At 36.3% G+C, this 19,740-nt stretch overlaps 2 protein-coding genes across 4 annotated transcripts; both read left to right on the plus strand.

The window, feature by feature from the left end:
- The first annotated feature begins 6,123 nt into the window (after positions 1–6,123).
- LOC130569459 (uncharacterized) lies at positions 6,124–18,283 on the plus strand. The gene is made up of 7 exons (XM_057359134.1): positions 6,124–6,164; positions 6,461–6,503; positions 6,697–6,813; positions 16,263–16,349; positions 16,995–17,264; positions 17,364–17,417; positions 17,624–18,283. The coding sequence occupies exons 3-7, from the start codon at positions 6,750–6,752 to the stop codon at positions 17,797–17,799; spliced, it is 651 nt and encodes a 216-aa protein (XP_057215117.1). The 5' UTR covers positions 6,124–6,164; positions 6,461–6,503; positions 6,697–6,749; the 3' UTR covers positions 17,800–18,283.
- LOC130569457 (uncharacterized) lies at positions 6,701–12,420 on the plus strand. Of its 3 annotated transcripts, none has more exons than XM_057359130.1 (6): positions 6,701–6,815; positions 8,012–8,082; positions 10,531–10,818; positions 10,900–10,923; positions 11,053–11,097; positions 11,383–12,420. In XM_057359130.1, exons 2-6 carry the CDS (start codon positions 8,022–8,024, stop codon positions 11,565–11,567), a joined length of 603 nt encoding a protein of 200 aa, XP_057215113.1. In that variant the 5' UTR covers positions 6,701–6,815; positions 8,012–8,021; the 3' UTR covers positions 11,568–12,420. The 3 variants fall into 3 exon arrangements, with proteins under 3 accessions (XP_057215113.1, XP_057215111.1, XP_057215112.1); XM_057359128.1 differs by lacking the exon at positions 6,701–6,815 and adding an exon at positions 6,822–7,821; XM_057359129.1 differs by lacking the exon at positions 6,701–6,815 and adding an exon at positions 6,822–7,821 and having other exon boundaries at positions 10,903–10,923.
- Positions 18,284–19,740: the final 1,457 nt, after the last annotated feature.

The raw sequence follows: 19,740 nt of genomic DNA on the forward strand, positions 1-19,740 counted from the left end.
TGTTACAAATAGCCCGCCCAAGGCAGAATTGCTTTTTACTCTAACCGAAAACAGCTGTATTTTCTTTGGATTAAGTAAAAAAGTAGTTGGATGCTATTGATACTTATAAATAGTGGCAGATAACGTTCCTATTTGCAACTCAGTATTGTTGTGCATTAAACATTATAATTAATTAATTATTATTATATATATTATTATAAAAATGATGGCAACTTATTGAGATATTAAAGCCCTACACCCCTAACCTTACCTAAACTTTATGAATAAAAATGAATTTTTAGTCTTAAATCAATTTTATTGAGAACAAATGCGAGAGTTGGATTAGAATCCCCCTCCTTTGTCACGCTATACAGAATGTGCACCTTACGCCACTGGAGTCATGGTTTAAAATGAAGTCCTTCTTACACTTTCTCTATTCCAATCACATATTGGTGGGTGGACCTAGTGCAAATAGTCTCTGCCTTTATTTATTTATCTTTCACACGGTTTCATTTTATCAGATTGGAAAAAAACAACATGAGCTCAAAGCCAATATGCAATTATGTGCACGTAAATTTTGTTTTGTACTGTAATACTGAAAGTGAAAGTTTTGTGTTTATTGCTTTATGTCACCTGCAAAAGAAAATCAATGTGACCTAAACCTGCAAACAGTGAAGACGGATAGACAGTAAGTTTAAAGTCTTTCTTGCCATTTAGCCAATGAACAAGAGAATAAACAGCTTATAGTATGGCTTCTTAAACTGTATATAACTGTATACACAAAAATAATGAATGCATTTATTTGATTATTTAATTATGTTGCAAATATTACGAAAATGAGAACATCATTTTTGTCTTTTTGATGTTGCACTTTCAGTCACCCATGAGACATCATAGCACACACACACACAATCTGGTGCGTGAAGTTTGACTTGTAATGTGAATGTCTCGTGCAGAACATAAAACCATGAATGATGTGCGAGTCGTGCTGTTGGTTGCACTGGTTTGCATCTTCACTGTTATCCATACAGGAGAAACCGGTAAAAGCTTCATTGTTTTAAATGCATACCAATATTTACATGCAAGTTTCATAGATCTGTTTAGTTTAGTTTAGATAACTTTAGATAAGCAATTCAAAAATAAAAAGTGATTCATGTCCTGTTAAAGTTTGTGTCATGTCATGTACAGTACATGCAGTATTTATCTTTCGGTTGAGAATAGAATGTCTTCAGTTGCTGTTTACATTTGATATCGTTTGTTCTTTTGCAGATTCCTTCAATCTGACATGTGAAGATGTGACGGGACATGTGGGGGTTGAATTAAATCTCACCTGCAGAGTCTCTGATCAGAGAGGCACATGCTGCGTGAAGATGTACAAGCTTATGAATACAGCAGACAATGACACAACAATCTGTAAGGAGCTCAAAAACAATTCATGTCTACACCGGATGAACTTCACATGTGCTTACACCGCAAATTCAAACATGACGACACAATTCAAGTTCTTTTTGCAAACCACGTGTGGACGTAAAACAGCAGAATTTACTGTGAACATAACAGGTACAGTTTAACAGCATGCTACTTGATTTATGAAAAATACTTGCAATTATTGTATGTATTTTAAATGAACGAACAGTTTCAAAATCTCTTAACAGAATCCTCTGAAGATGGAAATCTTCACAATGAAAGAGGTAATCTATTTATGTATTGTTCATTTTGTTCAAATGTAATTATAGGTTGCTGATCCAGAATACTTGAAGCAGAAGGAAATGATCTTTAATTTCCCACGGAATATTTTTTTATTATTCTTATAACAAAAAATGATATGAAATTAAAAGCAGGAGATGGATGTATCTTACAGCAAATAGACCGTATTTGTTTTTGTTTAGTTGAATGAATGAATGAATGGTGGTTTAAAATCTGTTAACAGAACCCACTGATGATGACATTGCTCTTATAATATAAATAATGTCATAACAAAGTGTAGTTGCACATATAAAGAGTCTTCTTAATCATTTTAGGAGCATTAGAAGGAGGGAGTCGTGGATTTCCGGTCATCTCTATCATCATCGTCGTCATCATCATCATCATCATCATCATCATTATAAATACAGTCATGTGCAAAACTGCAAAATGCCACTGCAGCAAGTCTCATTAAAAAAACTTGATTTTCTTTTTTTCACTTGAACTTTATTGTCTTAACAAAATAGACAAATCAATCTCCAAAAATCACAGCTGGAGAATTAAGTGTTTGTTTGGTCTTAAAGTCAGCAAGTCTTTAAAGCTACAATATGACATTTAAATCACCACAAGTAATTTGAAGGAAAAAAAAAGAAAAACCAAACAAATCTCATCCCTCATTGACTCCCATAGTTTTTATTTTCCCTACTATGGCAGTTAATGGTGGATGAGATCTGTTTGGTTACTGACATTCTTCATAACATCTTCCTTGTGTTTAGCAGAATGTAAAGAAGTTTGGAACAATCGTACGGTGAGTAAATGATGATAGAATTGTATTTTTTGTGAACTGTCCCTTTAAACCAATACAGGTGTTGAGGGGGTGCCACACTTATATTCTTATCTCATAGCACAATTATTGGTATCCCTATGAATTCATATGAGTAAATTAATATATTCCCATTGATGTTAATACATTTTAGCATATTGTTTATCCATAACCTCCTGTTTCACAGGCCACATTCACTTAATCGTGATCAGTGTTGGGTGTAACTATAGTTACTGACTGTAATGTAATTACTTTTCCTATGAAAACGTAAAGTAAGGGATTTCTGTAATTTAATTACAGTTACTTCTGATGTAATTAAACTAAATACTTTGTGTAATATATGTGTGTGTGCAATAGTGGAATTGACATCAAAATTCAAAGTCCAACTTTAAAATCCGTGCTTTAATGTAATTCTTACATTTGTAATACTTTGGTTAGTTAATAATACTACTTTATGTAGTTTTATATGATTTATTTGAATGAAAAGAGCCGTTTGTCTTTCCTTGAATCACTTAACTAATCAAGGTTGATAGGATATAGAGGATATAGGGACTTTTCATTTTTATACAAGTAATAAGTAACTAGTAATTAATTACTTTTTCAGAGTAACTTGCCCAACACTGATCGTGATATATAAGACTGCAATACAGCTGTGATGTCAAAAGTCAAAAGTTTGAAAGTGGTTGTAAGAAAAAAGCAGTTGCAATGAAAATGACCAGAAGGGAAATAATAACTGAAGATGTTATATGAATTAACATGGAGAAGGACATGTGAGTCTATATTGTCCTTACTGTGAAGAGGGTTTAAGTGACCAAAGAAAAATCTAAAGGGCAAAGCTGGAGAATTACAAAAGTTTGCTCTGAGGTCCGAAAGTCTCCAAAACTTTTGGTTTGCCAGTAACTTACTGTAGATTTTAATTTACAATTTTGTTTTAAACATAAACTTACCTATTATACTTTATAAATAAGACTAAATATCTTAGGTCACTTTTCTTTTTATGCAAACGTATCGTAATACGTAAGTTTTAAATATTTTTACTAGAAAACAAGACAAAAATGCTTGGAAAGAATGTCATTTTTTGCAGTGTTGCTGTGCTAATGCCAGTCTCTTCTTGCTCGTTTTGAATCTCAAAAGTCAAAGTGTTTTCATTTTGGTTAAAGTAAAGTTTTATCAAACTGAAAAGTACTAACAGGAAAGTAGTTTTAAGTAGTAATTAAATCTACAGTAAGATACTGGCAAACCTGCTGCAAAACTACAGCAAAGTTGTACAGTGTACAAACGCCCTTTCCCTCAAAAACACACAAAAACAACTGTTTTTAGTTCGCGAGACACTGCTGGAACATTGGAAATGTAGCTCTTCAAATCAAAATTGAGCTTTTTGTTCAAGAAACACCAGACGTGAGTTTGGCACACACAGATAAGAAGCCATATTTTAAAAAAGTACCTGTCATGACCACAGATAAACATGCATTGTTGCATGATATCGTGAAAAACGTCAGACACAAAGTTGGGCTGCATGAGGTTGGTCTAAAACATACAACAAAATCAAATTGATTTGCCGACAACAAAGTCTAGGTCCTGTCGTGACATGGCCATCACGGCCCTAACTTCATAGAAAATGAACTGGGTGAGCTGAAGAAGGGAGTTCTCCAGAATATTGTGGCACACATACATTTCAATAAAAAGTGGGTGTGTAGATAATCATAAACCGAGCCATTGAGTTCAAAAGATTAACAGAACAATGGTGAAACAAGATGAACATGTCTGGTAAAGTGCTGTCTGAACAGGTGTTAACAGGTGATGAAAAGTTGAAACTCTTTTTGAACCTGAAATGACTTACGATGTGCTGCCGGTGCCGTGTATATAAATAGAAAGAGAAGTCATACATGTGGCATCTCATGTGTTAATGTCACAGTGGGGGTTTCCATCTGAAACGGCACATGCAGCAGAATATTGACACTAGCGATGATCCTGAGAAAACAGTGTCTAATAGCATGAGAAAATTTAAATGAGAAACAGATTCGATTCATTGCAAACATGCTAAAAGACATTAAATATACAGTATATAAGCAGTGTGTTTACTTGGATGTTACATTATATCGCAGGTCATGTGTTCTGCAGCTATGGAGCAGTAAAACCCCGGCCTTTTCTGTTATTGAAAGTGAAAGCAGCACATGCGTATTTTTAAAAAGCTTATTTAAACGCGCGTGCGTCCTGCAGAGGGATCAGTGTGATCTCTACAGAGTGTAGACAGTCATTAAGTGTTCACTACTCACTAAACTAACTTAATTAAATTATGGACAGTGGTTCCACACAACAGAAATATGTTATCTCTTCAGCAGGGTCAACCCAGAAAGAAAGGCCACTTTCGGAGTTTTGCATGCATATAGTTATTATATAGTTATATAATATAGTTATTTCTTGATTTTAGATTGTGGCTAGATCAGAATGTGTAACGTTACGGGTTGATTTCTATGTGCTGTCGCCGTGCATCATGCAGGTGTTTAATCGCGTGACTGGTTTGCCCATGGTTGTTTTTGTTCTGGTGGTTAAGCTGCCGCTGCGCAGCTAGTTTCGTACGACAGATTTTAGGCATACATATAACATGCGTTTATGTGTTTGTTTCTATGCTGTATCCTATAATCACACTGGCATCCTTCTTTATTCTCTGCAGCAACTAATTTTTGCCTCCGTTATTTATTTACATTAAACTTAAGCGGCTCGTCCATGGCACAGTCATAACGTCTGCCCTGGCAAAAAAATAAAAAATCACAGCACCCCCTTCTCAAAATAAGTTTCCGCGGCTATGGCGCCGGCACACCCGTGGCTACGCCACTGGGTTGTGTAATGTTTCTATTTATAATGAAGAAACTGTTTGTAGCAGATGTCTTTATTACAGCTCACATGTTTTACTGTCAGCTCTCTTACTCCAACAACAACCATCTGAGGTCCGCCAACCTCTACCTACCTCTAGTGGTTAGTAGTTGTAACCTACATACATTTATATATCATGACAGGTTGGTACAGACAGATTTAGAAGATGGATCATGTAGAAGTCTGGAGTCTTTATAAAAGAGAAGGAGGCGCTACTGTACTGGCTAACAGTAACAGCTGGTCTGGAGTCAGTCTTGTAAATAAATGTTTTTTATAGGTTTTATATTAATACATTGTTTTCTTCTGACTTCATTCCAGAAAATTATGTAATGTATATAGGTAATATATGTGTTGTGTGGTAAAGTCATTCATATACAATTAAATATAAAAAATATATATTTTGCAGATTCCCTAAGCATAACCTGTGAAGATGTGACTGGATATGTGGGGGATAAATTAACTCTCACCTGCAGATTCTCTTATGAGGACAACACATGCTTCATGATGATGTACAAGTTTATGAATAAAGACAAAGATGCAACAATCTGAGATGTTTTTCCCTGTGAACAGTTGACCAGCATCTCATGTCCTTACACTGCAAATGAAGTCACGACAACAACATTCAAGTTCTTTTCACAAACCACACATGGACACAAAACAGCAGAATTCACTGCATGTAGCATGTTTTATTACTAAATAAATCGTTGCATTTGTACATCTATCATGAATCTATTAACAGTGGTTTTATGATCTGTTCACAGAGGCCCCTAAAGGTCAAACTGCCCCTGAAGATCATCCTCAATCGGTTAATAATCTCAATATTTCTTTGTCGTTTTCCCCAAACGTTTATGAAACAATAAACATCTGTTTGATTTAACACACAGTGAACTTGGGCGTCCACAAGTTAGGAGACTGGTTGTATATCGCCCTGCTTTTAAATAATTGAGAAGACTTTCATTTTGAAATGTTTCGCTTTCCCTTATGATGCTCTACTTAAATCATGCTGGGACAACAATGTTTTTACAACTGTATAATGTTCATGGAATTAGATGTCGTATATTCATTTTGGGGTGTTTAAATGATGGTTTTAAAATCTTAACAGAGTCGGCACTGAAACTTCATGCAGAGACTCCTGTCCAAACAGGTATTCATTGAAGTAATAAGATTAACATTGTAAACAAAAAATAATATTAATAATTACATTACAATCAAAGTTAAATATATGAAGCACATTCATTCTGATTATTGGACATTAGTTGAATCTTTAGAGTAAAGCTCTACTACCAAATCATATAAACTGCATCATAAATATCACAAACATGTCATATGTTTTTCAGCAGCATTCATCGCTGTCATCGTTCCTGTCGTAGTCAGCTTGATCATAATAGGAATGATTCTCAAGAAGTATAACTTCACCTTCAACACTTGTGGATTTCAGAGAGATTTTAATAAGGGTGTGAGTGACAACAACATGAGTGAATGTTCACATACACAAACTGTAACACAACAATAGAGAAGTGGATTCATGCATTTCATATGAAGCTCATGTAGGATCATGAGTCCTTAAAACCTCTAAAATATCCATTACATTTCTGTGAAATGTAATCGTTACTGTACATTTCTGTGAATATTGATCAGTGTTATGTGACTGTATATATATTATATGACTTAGTTTTTAGTTTTCTGGGAACATTAATAGAAGTTTTTTAACTTCAGTCTGTATAAACATGATATTAAGATGCTCAGACAAGAAAACTTAAGCTAAATTTATAAATGTTTCGACTTCCTGGTCAGGGAGCTGTCAATCCAAATCTCACTAACCAATGAGAGTAAAGTGGCCATAAATCCCGCCCACACGTGAGATTTGTGCCCGAAAGGCGAACGAAAAATTGCGAAGCGTAAACGAAAACTCGGAAAGCGCAAATGAAAAATCTAGCAGCGAATTCAAAACTATTATTTGCAAAAACGAAACTTAGAAAATTGTTAAGAAATCATGTCACATTCTTGCAACTGAGTTTATTGTTTTCATTAGCAAAGTGTTTTTTTCTTTCTCATTGTATATTTTTGTTCGTTTTTTAAAAGTTTGCGTTCATTCTTATTGGCACAAAAGGAATCCCATAGAGATGTGTGTGAGAACAGTTCAGATGTGGAATGCAGAATGAGGAGTTTCTGAACACGAGACAAGCCATGAGCAGAATACAGATTAAACGAAACCGTTTCCCATATATGGTATAAGTTTAACGGAAGCGTTATCCAAATTGCTTTAATTTCAAATAAATGCCATTTGTTCAGAGCAGCGGTTTACGGGATGTCCCAAAAACATCCTCTGTGTAGAAGTACTGCGGCTGAAATCAGAGCCACATGAGTCATTGTGCTGAAATACTTGTGATCTTGAAGCAGACTGAAGTGTTCGCTACTCTAACTTGTGACTTGTGGTTTTATTTTGTGGCTTTAAACGTTTGGTAAGTGTTTCTAAAAGTCCTTGAATACATTTTTTATCAGTTTTCATAGACTGTAAATCATTAATGGATACAGTAAATGTACAGTATGACCCATTTGTTAATACTGTGTAGGCATGTATGAGATGTCTGTGTGGGTTTAATTTTTGTATGAATTGATGCCAACTGCAGTAAGAATGACGTTTCTTTACAGGAGCCGGATCATGGGTGCTGTTGGTGTTGTGCTGCTGGTTGGGACCTTCACAGCTGCCTGTAAAGCTGATGGTAATATAATGATGTTTTTCTTGGAAACCTTTTTCTTTAATTCATGCTTAACAGATCAAGTTTATGAACGCTGTCGTTTTGCTGGTCGTGTGTGAAACGCTTCAGTCATAAAGTAAATAATAAGTGGAAAATCCGCGTCTCAACATGTTTATTGAGATTTTGTGTGACGTATACTGTAGCTAACACAAAATGATGTCGTGATGGATCATAAAGAAAGAAAGACATATGATTGACTTTAAACTTATTTTAGTAGACAGTTGCATCTTAATGTTAATATGTGCATTATATAACATGTCCCTCACTCTTAAATATAAAGGTGCTTCACGATGCCATAGAAAACCCTCTTTTGTCTAAAAAGAATCTTTAATGTCCAAAGAACGTCAGATTATAAAAAGGTAAGAAATAGATGATCGTTTAAAGAACATTTGACTGAATGGTTCTTTGTGGAACCAAAAATGCTTCTTCTTTGGCAGGGGTCACCGTGAGATGCGTCCGTCCGGACCTCAAAGCCTTTTGACATAATAAATAAATTAATGCCGCGTCAACACCGGACGTGGCGCGGCGCAATGTTCTAATGTTGTGTTCACACCAAATGCGAATTAATCGATTTGCGTGAGTAAATTACATACAAAGTCAATGCAAAGACGCGAACTCGCGGCAGGCGATGCAAATAATGGGATTGTCGCGCCGCACCGCGCCACGTCCGGTGTGGACAAAATTTAAAAAGATATTGTCTCTTGTCGCGCCGCATCGGTTAGACATGGCCCAGATAGCACAGGTACATCGGTAAGATGTCTGCTAACGATCTGGAGATCTGGAAAACATCTGCTGTGTAAAAACATCTGCTAAACATCTTAGAAAGAGCTGTTGTACATCCATTCTAAATCTTATACATCTTACAGACATCTTCTAGAGGTCTATATGACATCTGACAGCAGACGTCTCAGAGATGTAGGGCAGATGAGCAAACAGCATCTGCCAGATGTACGTGTGCTATCAGGGGGTGTAACACTATTTTCTAAAGCAATCAAATTTATACCAGGCACATCAAGGTCCGCTCAGTAGCAGTTTGGGTCCGGCGCCACGGACAGTGAATGTATGCCCACTATTGCTACGTTCAGACATCGAGTCGATGAGTGAAGAGAGCCGAGACAGATCGCTGCACAGCACGCAGACAGATGTGACTGTCAGTGGTTGAAAAACAATGTCCTTTTCAAAAGTTAGAAAAGTTGACGATGAAAACCATGTTTTCCGAGATGAACGGGTCGAGAGATTCGCATTTATTCTTCCTGCATCGATGTGTACGAGGCCGGTTTGTCTCATTTGCTCGGAGTCGGTTGCTGTTGTCAAAAGTGGAAACCTCCAACAGCATTATGAAACTAGACGTAGACACTTAGAACAAGAAACTTACCAGCAGGAGGGGGAAAGGACACAGAAATATATTAGCTCAAAACCCAGTAGTAGCGATCTACACGGGTCCTCCCTCCCTCACTTACCGCCTAACGACGAGCATATGAATGTTCCCTCAGTGTAAAACACAACAAGCTCTTTACTGATGGGAAATAGAAAAAGAGTGCATGCAGGCTGCGTGTGAATCACTTTTACAAGGAAAATAAACAAACCTCCATTTCAGCTGCACCAGCCCCCAGAAGAGCTGAAATGTTATCAGAGGATGATCAGTCACGACTTGATGCTGCTATTTGTTATCTCAGTTCAGCAGAAAACAACACTTTAGATTTCTTTTAAAGTTGTTCATGTTGAAATGAATGTATGCTCAGTGCAGGTTTAGAGATAAAGGCATTTTGCACAAGGCATTTGTTTCCTTCATTATATTGCTGTCAGACGTTGTTACTGGTTGATCTTAAATATTTCATAACAAAGCAACTTAAAGGACATTACAGAACAGCATTGAAAGATAGGTTTTGTGAATGATTACTTGTGTCGTCTTATAGTTATGAAAAGACATGTTTACCCATATGAGAACGTAATATATTTTCAATAAAAATGTTTTCTATGCTCATTTCTTTGGTCTGCCAAAAACCATCAATTCATGTTTTTAGGTATTTAATTATCCGGACCTCGGCTGGTAAGGAGGGGGTTCATTTACTGGACCTCAATGGCCAGAGATGCCTCTTAGCCTCATATTTATTTTTTCTTTTCTGTTTCTCGTGTTATGCATGTGCTGTGTGTTTAAGAGCTCCTGTGACCAGAACAAATTTGTGCGTGTATGCACACTTGGCGAATAAAGCTTATTCTGATTCTGACCGCTGTGAAGAACCTTTTCAGCACCTTTATTTTTCAGAGTGCTGATTGAGGTCCAAATTAAGAAAACCTTATTTCCTTACATTTGTAATTCATACAATAAATCATCATGGGTTACATTCGTTTCATTTATGAAGATGTGTAGTTGCTGTACCATACATTCAATATAATCTGTTCTTTTGCCAGATCTCTTCAATATAACCTGTAGAAATGTGACTGGACGTGTGGGAAAAGAATCGACTCTTAACTGTGAAGTCTCTTATCCCGACAAAACATGCTGCATGATGATGTTCGAGTATATGAACACACCAGACACAACTATCTATAGAGAGGAGTTTAGAAAGGATCCCTGTCTACAGTTTACCAGCTTTCCATGTCCTTACACTGCCAATGAAGTCATGACAACAACATTCAAGTTCATTTTGCAAACCAGATGTGAAAACAAAACGGCAGAATTCACTGTAAACATAGCAGGTACCGTTTCACTGTTTCTAACTCGTGTTTTTATGAAATACAGTTTTCAAATCCATTCACGTTTTTTAAAATATTTTTCAGAAGCTGTTAAAGAAGATGACGCAGGTATTTTCTCATTCAATACTTACTGATCACTGAATCCATGCCAGCCTGCTGCTGTCAGTAATGCAAATCATTTACTTTTTTGAATATTTTATATTTCATGTTAGTTTGTTAATTAAAATCTGTTAACAGGTGGTCCAAAGGGTGATCCTACAAAGGAAACTCCTGTCCAAACAGGTATTAACTTATTCAAATGACTGCAGATGACTCATTACTTGACTCCTTGCAAAATAAACACATTTTAAATAGGTTAAAATAGTTCACAAGGTCCAACAGAGCAGCCGACGTGTCATTGATCAAAGCTGATTCCAAACAATCTCATAATATGTATTTTATTCTGCACAAGTACGGTATATTGTGAAGATGTGAGTGTTTTGTATCTCTTAATACACTGAGGTTGTTTTTGTGTTTTAAGAGTTTTATTGAATGCACCTATAATGACTTCTTTTTTTTTCAAACAAGATGAAACATGGATTGTTGTCATCATTGCCGCCATAATCTGTTGCGTCGTCTTTGTCGTGGGATTCCTTCTCATGAAACCACAATGCAAGAACACTTGTGGATTCCGATGTGTGTGTGACAAGAACATCAGTAACAGAAACAGTGTGACAGCAGCAGAACATCAATCTACAGTATTCATGTTTTAAGCGAAGCTCATATATATACATTTCATTTTTATTAAAAAGATTACCCATAAATCCAATAATACAACAAGTTTTGCACAAAAACGCTGTGTCAACGTCTGTTTTTGCTGCTGCATGCTCAGATGCATTTTTATGTTTGTTGAAAATGTAGATGTTTGGTTTGAAACCCAGGACCACTAGATGGCGCACTTGCGACGCAATGCATTGAAAACCTACTCCTGTTCTCATGCGTCAGATGTTTCAGTTGTGTGTTGTGATACTAATGTGTTTTTTAAACTTTCCTAAACTGCATTTTATTGACTCAAGTTTATATTTTCTAATGAAATTTATAAAGATTTGTCAGACAAAGATTGATTTACTGTATAAACCCAGCAAACACATTACAGTAGGCTAGTGCTGTAGTGACATTCAGAAACAAAAAAGATTTCCCTGCTTGAAAACAACCCAATAGAACCCAGCTCAAAGACAATAGTAAATGGTAACAGATTTAATGGTTATGATGGGAATTAAATTGGATTCTATTTGTGGGATGTTATCTGGCAGCTGGGAACCAATAAAACACTATTAAGTCCTATATAGCTTAATGCCCAAAACACACTACAAAAAGAAACTTTTGTAATGGGTTTAATGGAAAAAAGCTAATGGTTCATCATTTTAATGAAAACCATTAAAATGTCTGAGATGCTTTCTATTGTTTTTATAGGTTTCCTAAAATACAAAATAATAACAACTGACGCCATCTGGAACATCAGTGAATGTTTTCACTCATGTTTGTAGCTAATATTTGTATCTCCACGTGCATGTAAACTTGAACTGGGTTCATTTAGATGTGTTCTGCTGCTGTGGGACAGAGATAATCAGCTCTTTAATAGGCAGGAGCGGTTCTAGGGGGGGCCAGAGGGGGCCAGCGCCCCTGTGTCAGCACACTTGGCCACCGCACTGGCCCCCCTAAATCTGGAATCGTTTCTGGAATTTTTTACCTCAACCGAGCAATTTCGGGTGCAATGCACACTTTGTCCTGCGAGTGGCAGTAATGATGCTTGTGTGCCAAAAGGAAGATTACGCAAGCAAGACGCAAACAATGTCGAGTCTGTGTGCCTTCAGCGAGATTACGTCTACATCATACAGGTAATGGAAATATTTTGTAAAAATATAATGAAAATGCATATCATTACACATCATATTAAAATACTGACCTATATTTTCCGGTGTTGCGCATGTTAACTTATAAAGCAGTCGTGACTCGTGCCTATACAAAGAATCAGCTGCTGCCAGAGAACGTGTAACACACTAAAGAAATTGTATTTGTTAATGAAATGAGATCAAATGTAACTCACTTTTATTGGGGTGAATGTTTGATAAAATGCACTTTTGCCTTATAATTAAAATAAATGGTCTGTCATTCCCAAGGAATTGGCAGAGTTCAAGTTATCAATACAGTTTATTCTATACTGTCCTGTATATTACTTGTGGTGTATTTGAGAGTCGAGTTTCATTTACACATTTTCATAATTTTCCCATTTGCAGTTAAAATGAAGAGAAAGAATCCTAAGGACATAATGTCCTTTTTTAATAAGAAAACTAAAGATAATAGTCAGTCAAGGCTGGAGAAAGAAGATGCTTCTGAAAAAGAGTCAGAAATGCACAAAAGCTTAGAGAATGAAGAAAGTCCAGAAGAACAGATGACCCATCAGCTAGGTGATTTAGTTGTGCAGAGAGACAACTTTTGTAACCCTGAAATTCCATGTGAAAAACATGAGTTTTACATGAGTATTTATTTTACATGGCATTCACATGAAAGTGTGCCGAAACCACATATATCACATGTGAAAAATTTGAAATTCATGTTTTTTTTTCTTTGTGTAAAGGAAATACCTGATAATGTGACTCATGTTTAGATGACTGCTTAAGTTGATTTTTGGATATCTTGTTTGTGGGTAGTTTTTCATTCATGTATGTACATTTAAGATGCAGAAAAGTGCCTAAATGTTATTATTGTTGTCATTGTTATTTTGACTATATACAATGTGTTGTGAAATAAATGACCATGGAACATTAAATTGAGTTGAACTTGTTTTATTATCTTATTAGTTTACTTCTAGAGAAAACAGTAATACATGACAGTGAAAAATGACTGTAAATTTATCATGACACATGATAGTGTTTACCCTAAAAGCATAAGTGGCCCCTGCCTGGACCCCCCAGTTACAGTAGTCTAGAACCGCCACTGTTAATAGGCCATATGAGAGAAAGACAAAAGAAGAGTCAATCTATTTGAATCATTTAGTAAACATTTATTGAACGTTATCATTTACATAACATATGGTTTTAAATTTACTGCTGATCGGATCTTAATTTGTGCCGGAACAAGCCAGATCCGGATCAAAATCCTACTCCCCGTGAGATTACGACTCCCCTGTTTTCCCCTACGAAAATAAGAGTTAGATTAGGTGTGGGGGCGGGGTTTAGAGATAGGGAGCAATCACAAAGCAGCATCCTAAGTGAATGAACCAATCAGAAGTAGGGGAGTCGAAATTCGGTACAGCACCGGTGTCGTGCCGAAAACACACTCCCTGCCAGATTATGCACCCCCCCTCCCCACAATGGTTAGGGTGAGGATTAGGTGTTAGGGGAGGGGTTAGGATTAGGATTGGGTGTGGGGAGGGGTTAGAATTAGCCAATCGGACAGCGTGTTATTGAAGGGGGTGCAGAATCTGGCGGGGAGTGTGTTTTCGGCACAACACCGGCATCTCCGAAATCCGATCCGGTGTTGTGCCGAGAAATGCACACCTGCCATATTATGCACCCCCTCCCCACAATGGTTAGGGTGAGGATTACGTGTGGGGAGGGGTTAGAATTAGCCAATCACCTCATTTGGCAAATCCCGCTCCTCAAGTGCTAAAACGTTTGTGCTGATCTGTTGCGTGCATATATTTCATTAAAAAGCACGTATAATAATAATGGCAATAACTATTTTATTTTGATAATGAACTGGCTGTCAAGTTTGAGATGCTGGAATATTGGGTGTGCCCGTATCGCCGACGCAACGCTTGAGCTGTTACTTATAACGGCCGAAACTACTTAAAAAAACTCTCTGATGATGATTTATGGTCAAACAGATATTACTGTGGGTACGTCAAACTGTAAAGATTGCTATACTTTTAGTCGTGTGTGCACTAAAAACAGAACATTGTGCTTTTGCAAAATAAAGAAAACAGGATGCGCTCTGTCATCTTTCCTTTATTTGTGGAACGCTGCGCCTCACAAACGGAACCAAACTCAGGAGCATATTGTCATATTGTCAATTGTTATTCCCTTTCGTTTTGTTAATCTGTTAATTATCAAATATTCCGCGTATATTTATTCGAGTCGCATGTTTTGCATTATATGTTGAAGGGAACTTGTCGTGATGGACACTTCAGAGAGAGAGAGAGATTTGTGTTGTTGGACAAATACTGCGAAGAGACTCCTGAAGAACTGATGAAATACTGTTAACGGACGATTAAATGCTTAATATGCGTAACGTTATACACGGCTGCCTCCACCTGCACCCGCTAAATTTAACGTTAAACTTCTGAATTCTACAAATTGTAAATGTTGAGAGTTGTGTTTTATTTGTTTACATACACAAATATTCACAACATCTTCATTATGACAATAAACTGTTTCCATCACCTTAGATTTATGCAAACTCAAGATAAAATCTGCGTCTAATACGTTAAATTTCTTTGATAATTCGGAGATTATCTTCTCATGTCCGTTTCCATTAGGGTTTCTGTTGCGCATTTTCAAAACATCAAAACAGTTAGATAGAAAACCCCTCACATTCCGTTACTTCTCCCCACCCCACTAACTTGCCGGATCTGCCACGCCTCCTTGTTCCAGCACATCGGAATTTACAAATGAAGCACTGCTGCTGATGACTGTAACAGAGGCAGCCCAGCAGAAGCAAAGTAAATCCCGCGTGTCCTCCAGAAGTCCCGGCCACGCCCACTCGCGATGACCATCCTTCACTTTCTCTCCGTGCGTCAGTCGTTTAAATCTAAACGACGCTGTATCTGACTAGAGGTAAAAAATCTGACTTATCGCTGTGATAATTAGAACTGTGTGAGTTTGTATTATTAAGTTAAATGAGGTCTTCCTGTTTTCCGGAATTTTACTTGGCACAGATTTGATGGATAACGTTAGCTATAACTGCTAAAGGAACGCCTGCTCATCTCTACTGATGTGATGTGATGAGATGTAACGTTAGTCACAATCAGTGAAACATTTTAAAGTGTTTTCCTTCTATGAGTCTCGTTAGTTTCACGAAAATAATAGTCGGCTGTTTATGTGTTTTTTAAATGTGATGCTTTTAAGTTGGACATGATCTACTTAACGTTTCTGCTTATAGCTTTTTTATTTTCTTATTTTTTTATAGGCTATAACTTGTTTTATTCCGGGAGGTGGCAAAGGGGGAGAAGGGCAACTTTTATTATTGTAGTGTTGCTGGAATCGTTTTAACTTTCCAAATATCATTTCTAGAACAACATGTGCTGATGATTGTTAAAGGAATCATTCTCTCACCGTTTGTTTTATCATAGTTTAAACACGAGTAAAATAAATTATTTTATGATTAATATTTGTGAAGTCGTATTGGCATCATATTGATGCTAGAATTTAACTTATTAAATGTTCTTCAACTAAATTCTTCTTTAGCCCACAGGAGCTGGATCATGGGTGGTGTTAGTGTTGACCTACTGTTTCTGCTGGTTTTGATCTTCAAAGCTGCCTGTGAAGATGACGGTAATATCATAAATCATCTTGGATTCTATAGTTTAATATAAATCTTTTAAAATCATTTTACATTTAGGCTTAATTCATGTTGACATCAATTGATGTTGCTATTTTCTTGCGACTGTGCATTACATTTTAAAGTCACCGTGCAATTAAAAATGATAATACAAATTTTCTTACACGGCGTTGCAGTGATTATTATAAATGATTTATCCATGCACATCATTATTTTTGTAAAATTCATTTGCAGTTGTAATCTTTAACACAAATAGCTCCACTTCCCCTCTATACAACAACTCTTCTCTTCATGATGTAATGCCTGAAAAAGAGGCAGGACTATACTGACTGTCCAATGTGGTGTATCAGGCCAACCTACAACGATCCAATCAATTAGGGGAGGGCGACAAAGTTCCGCCCTACTTTTGTTCAAATTTCAGAAGCCGTTTCATTCAGATGTATGTCACGACACGGAAAAGAAGACAATCGCAACTTCCGTTTCATGGTGACTTTAAATATCTGTGATTTAGGTCAATACGAAGAAAACCTAGTTTCTAAAAGTGTCCAAATTCTTCATGTGTTAAATGCATTTCATTTATTAAGACAAACATGTCTTGTTTAGCTTCTGTATGTTGAATATAATATGTTCTTTTGCAGATTTCTCCAATGTAGCCTGTTACGGTGTGACTGGACATCAAGAATCAACTCTTAACTGCACAGTCATTTACAGCAATAGATGCCATGCAATGTTGTACAAGTTTATTAATAAGGATAAAGACACAACAATCTGTCGAGAAAAGTTTACAAGCAAATCCGATCAACAGCACTTCTCTTGTTCTTACACGTCAAAGGAAGACATGACAACAACATTCCAGTTCTTTTTGCAAGCGGACTGTGGAACTGTAATAAAAGAATTCACTGTAGCAGGTACAGTCGAAAGGCATATAACACTGAATTATGATGAATATGTTGTTGATACAATATTGTAACAGTAATGTTGCACTGGGTTTTAAAATCTGTTCTCAGGTGGATCCAGTAGAATCAAGGGAGACCCAGCAAAAGAAACTTCAGTCCTAACAGGTATAAACCTATTCAAGTAATTATTGATGATTAACTTGCAGCAGCACATACTGTATGCAGTATTTTGTGAAGAGGTGTCGGTGTGTTAGTTAGTATCACCTGATCTGATCTCCAGTCTAAAACACTGATGCTGTTTATATGTTTTTTTTATGTCTTTATCATATTTGAATGCACCTATAAAGACTGTTTTTATTGTTTAAAACAAGATAAAGCTGGGGTTGCTGTCGTCATGGCTGGCATAAGCTGTTTTATCATCTTCGTCATGGGATTCATTCTCATAAGAAAGCACAACGCTAAGAACACTTGTGGAATACAGAAGAACTGTGTGTTTGTGTGCGATGACAACAACTTCAAAAAACACCCAGATAGAGAAACGGTGTGACAGCAGCATCACAACAATATACAATATTCATGTTCCACATTAAAGTGATCATGATGCTAACATTCTTACAAAAATCTTTAGAGAATTATACAGATTTGAAACAACCTGAGGGTGAGGATTTTTGAGTGAACTATCCCTTTAAACTCATTCAAGGATCTCTTAATCCAAATCTGTGTTTTTATTTGTTGACTCTATAAAGTATTATTCATATATTAGATAAAAGAGTATATATATGACCTCTGCACAATAATACGGTTGAAGAGAAAGACTCTTGATATTGAGATGCAAGGAAACTAAAACTGCTTACTTCTCTCTTTTATCAGACGTTTCACTCTTGCATTGGGCGTGTGGTGATATTAATGTGTTTTTTACTTTATCAAACTGCAGCTTTAAGATGATATTAATAGCATATACAGTATACATGGTGTTGTTGTTGTTGTCTATTGGAGTTTATTTTAAATAAATACATCAAATAATTAAATGAATCATCATTTTTAAAAAGATTTTCTCCAGATCAATGTCTCTTTTTACAATCTTAAGTTCTGTTGTATTGTTAAACTGTATCATCACGTGGTGAATAAGAACGCAGAACACAGATGTTTCTCTGCACATACTATACTGTACACTTTCTTTTCTTTAGTTTCTTAATCGTTGCGTAAACACATTCCATTGACTGAATAGAATAACTGAAAACGAAACCTCGTAAATGTGATGTAATGCTGATAATGATCTACTGTGATTTCATCAGATCATGTCGCATTCTTTTGGAAAACCCCAACAAAAAGAAAGGAGATTGAAATGAAGAGCTTGTTTATGTGGTTTGAAATTCTTTCAGTATGTTGAAAGTTTCTATTTTAGACCTCGTTTGACTTCCCTTTCACTTAACTGTTCACTTCTTCACAGGATACGTTTGGGTTAAGCAATTTTAATAGCGGAGCATGTTTCATAGGGCTACTAAAATAATTGTTTAATTGTCAGACATTATTTTACGTTATTACAGCATCTAAATTGACAGATTATGTAAATTCATGGATTCATTAGTTGCAGCTCTATAACTTATATAACTTCCGTCCAATTCTTCCCAATTTATTTGTTTGCATACCGGACAAGAAATGATTCTTACCTGCAGAGTATCTCATCCGAAACTTTTAGTCGAAGCTCCAGTAGATAAACTAGTGATTCATTGATAATATCAATAGAGAGTATATCAAATGCTGTCATACTCTTAACAAATCTCTGTTTTATTATTAATGGTACAGGATAACATGTGGTATATTGTGAAGAGATGTGAGTGTATCAGCTGATCTCCAGTCTTACACACTGAGCTTGTCTTCATGTTTGAAACAGTGCTGTGTTTGAATGCACCTATATTAAACACTTTGTATTGTTTTAATGAGGTAGAGATTTAAGCTTGGATCTTGTCATTGGCCAGGACCATGATGAATCTGTATACTCAACTCAACTCAACTTTATTTATATAGCGCTTTTACAATTTTCATTGTTACAAAGCAGCTGTACATGAGACACATTGACTACAAGCAAAACAATCAAAGTTGTACCTGCAAAAACAAGAAAAGGTTGAAAACACAGAAGACAGACACACCCACACACAAAACACTCCACACACACAACACGCACACGCACCAACACACACAGACACAGAGACACACACACACGTACGTACACAGACAAGTACGCACACACACACACGCTCAGTGAGAGCACACATTTAGGATAAAGGAGAGAGAAGCACAGGTCAAATATAACAGATAATAAATTCCTATATGCAATATTAATTAAGTAAAACTTTAAGATTCTAAAGCAGCCCCCCCGGTCAGGCAGATAGTGCAAAAACAGTATGCAAACGGTGGCGAGGAACCCAAAACTCTAATCGAGAAAAAAAAACTCAGGAGAACCCAGGCCCAACCAGGGGATTCCAGT

This window comes from Triplophysa rosa, linkage group LG18, assembly GCF_024868665.1.
Source record: "Triplophysa rosa linkage group LG18, Trosa_1v2, whole genome shotgun sequence".
Taxonomy (NCBI): Eukaryota; Metazoa; Chordata; class Actinopteri; order Cypriniformes; family Nemacheilidae; genus Triplophysa; species Triplophysa rosa.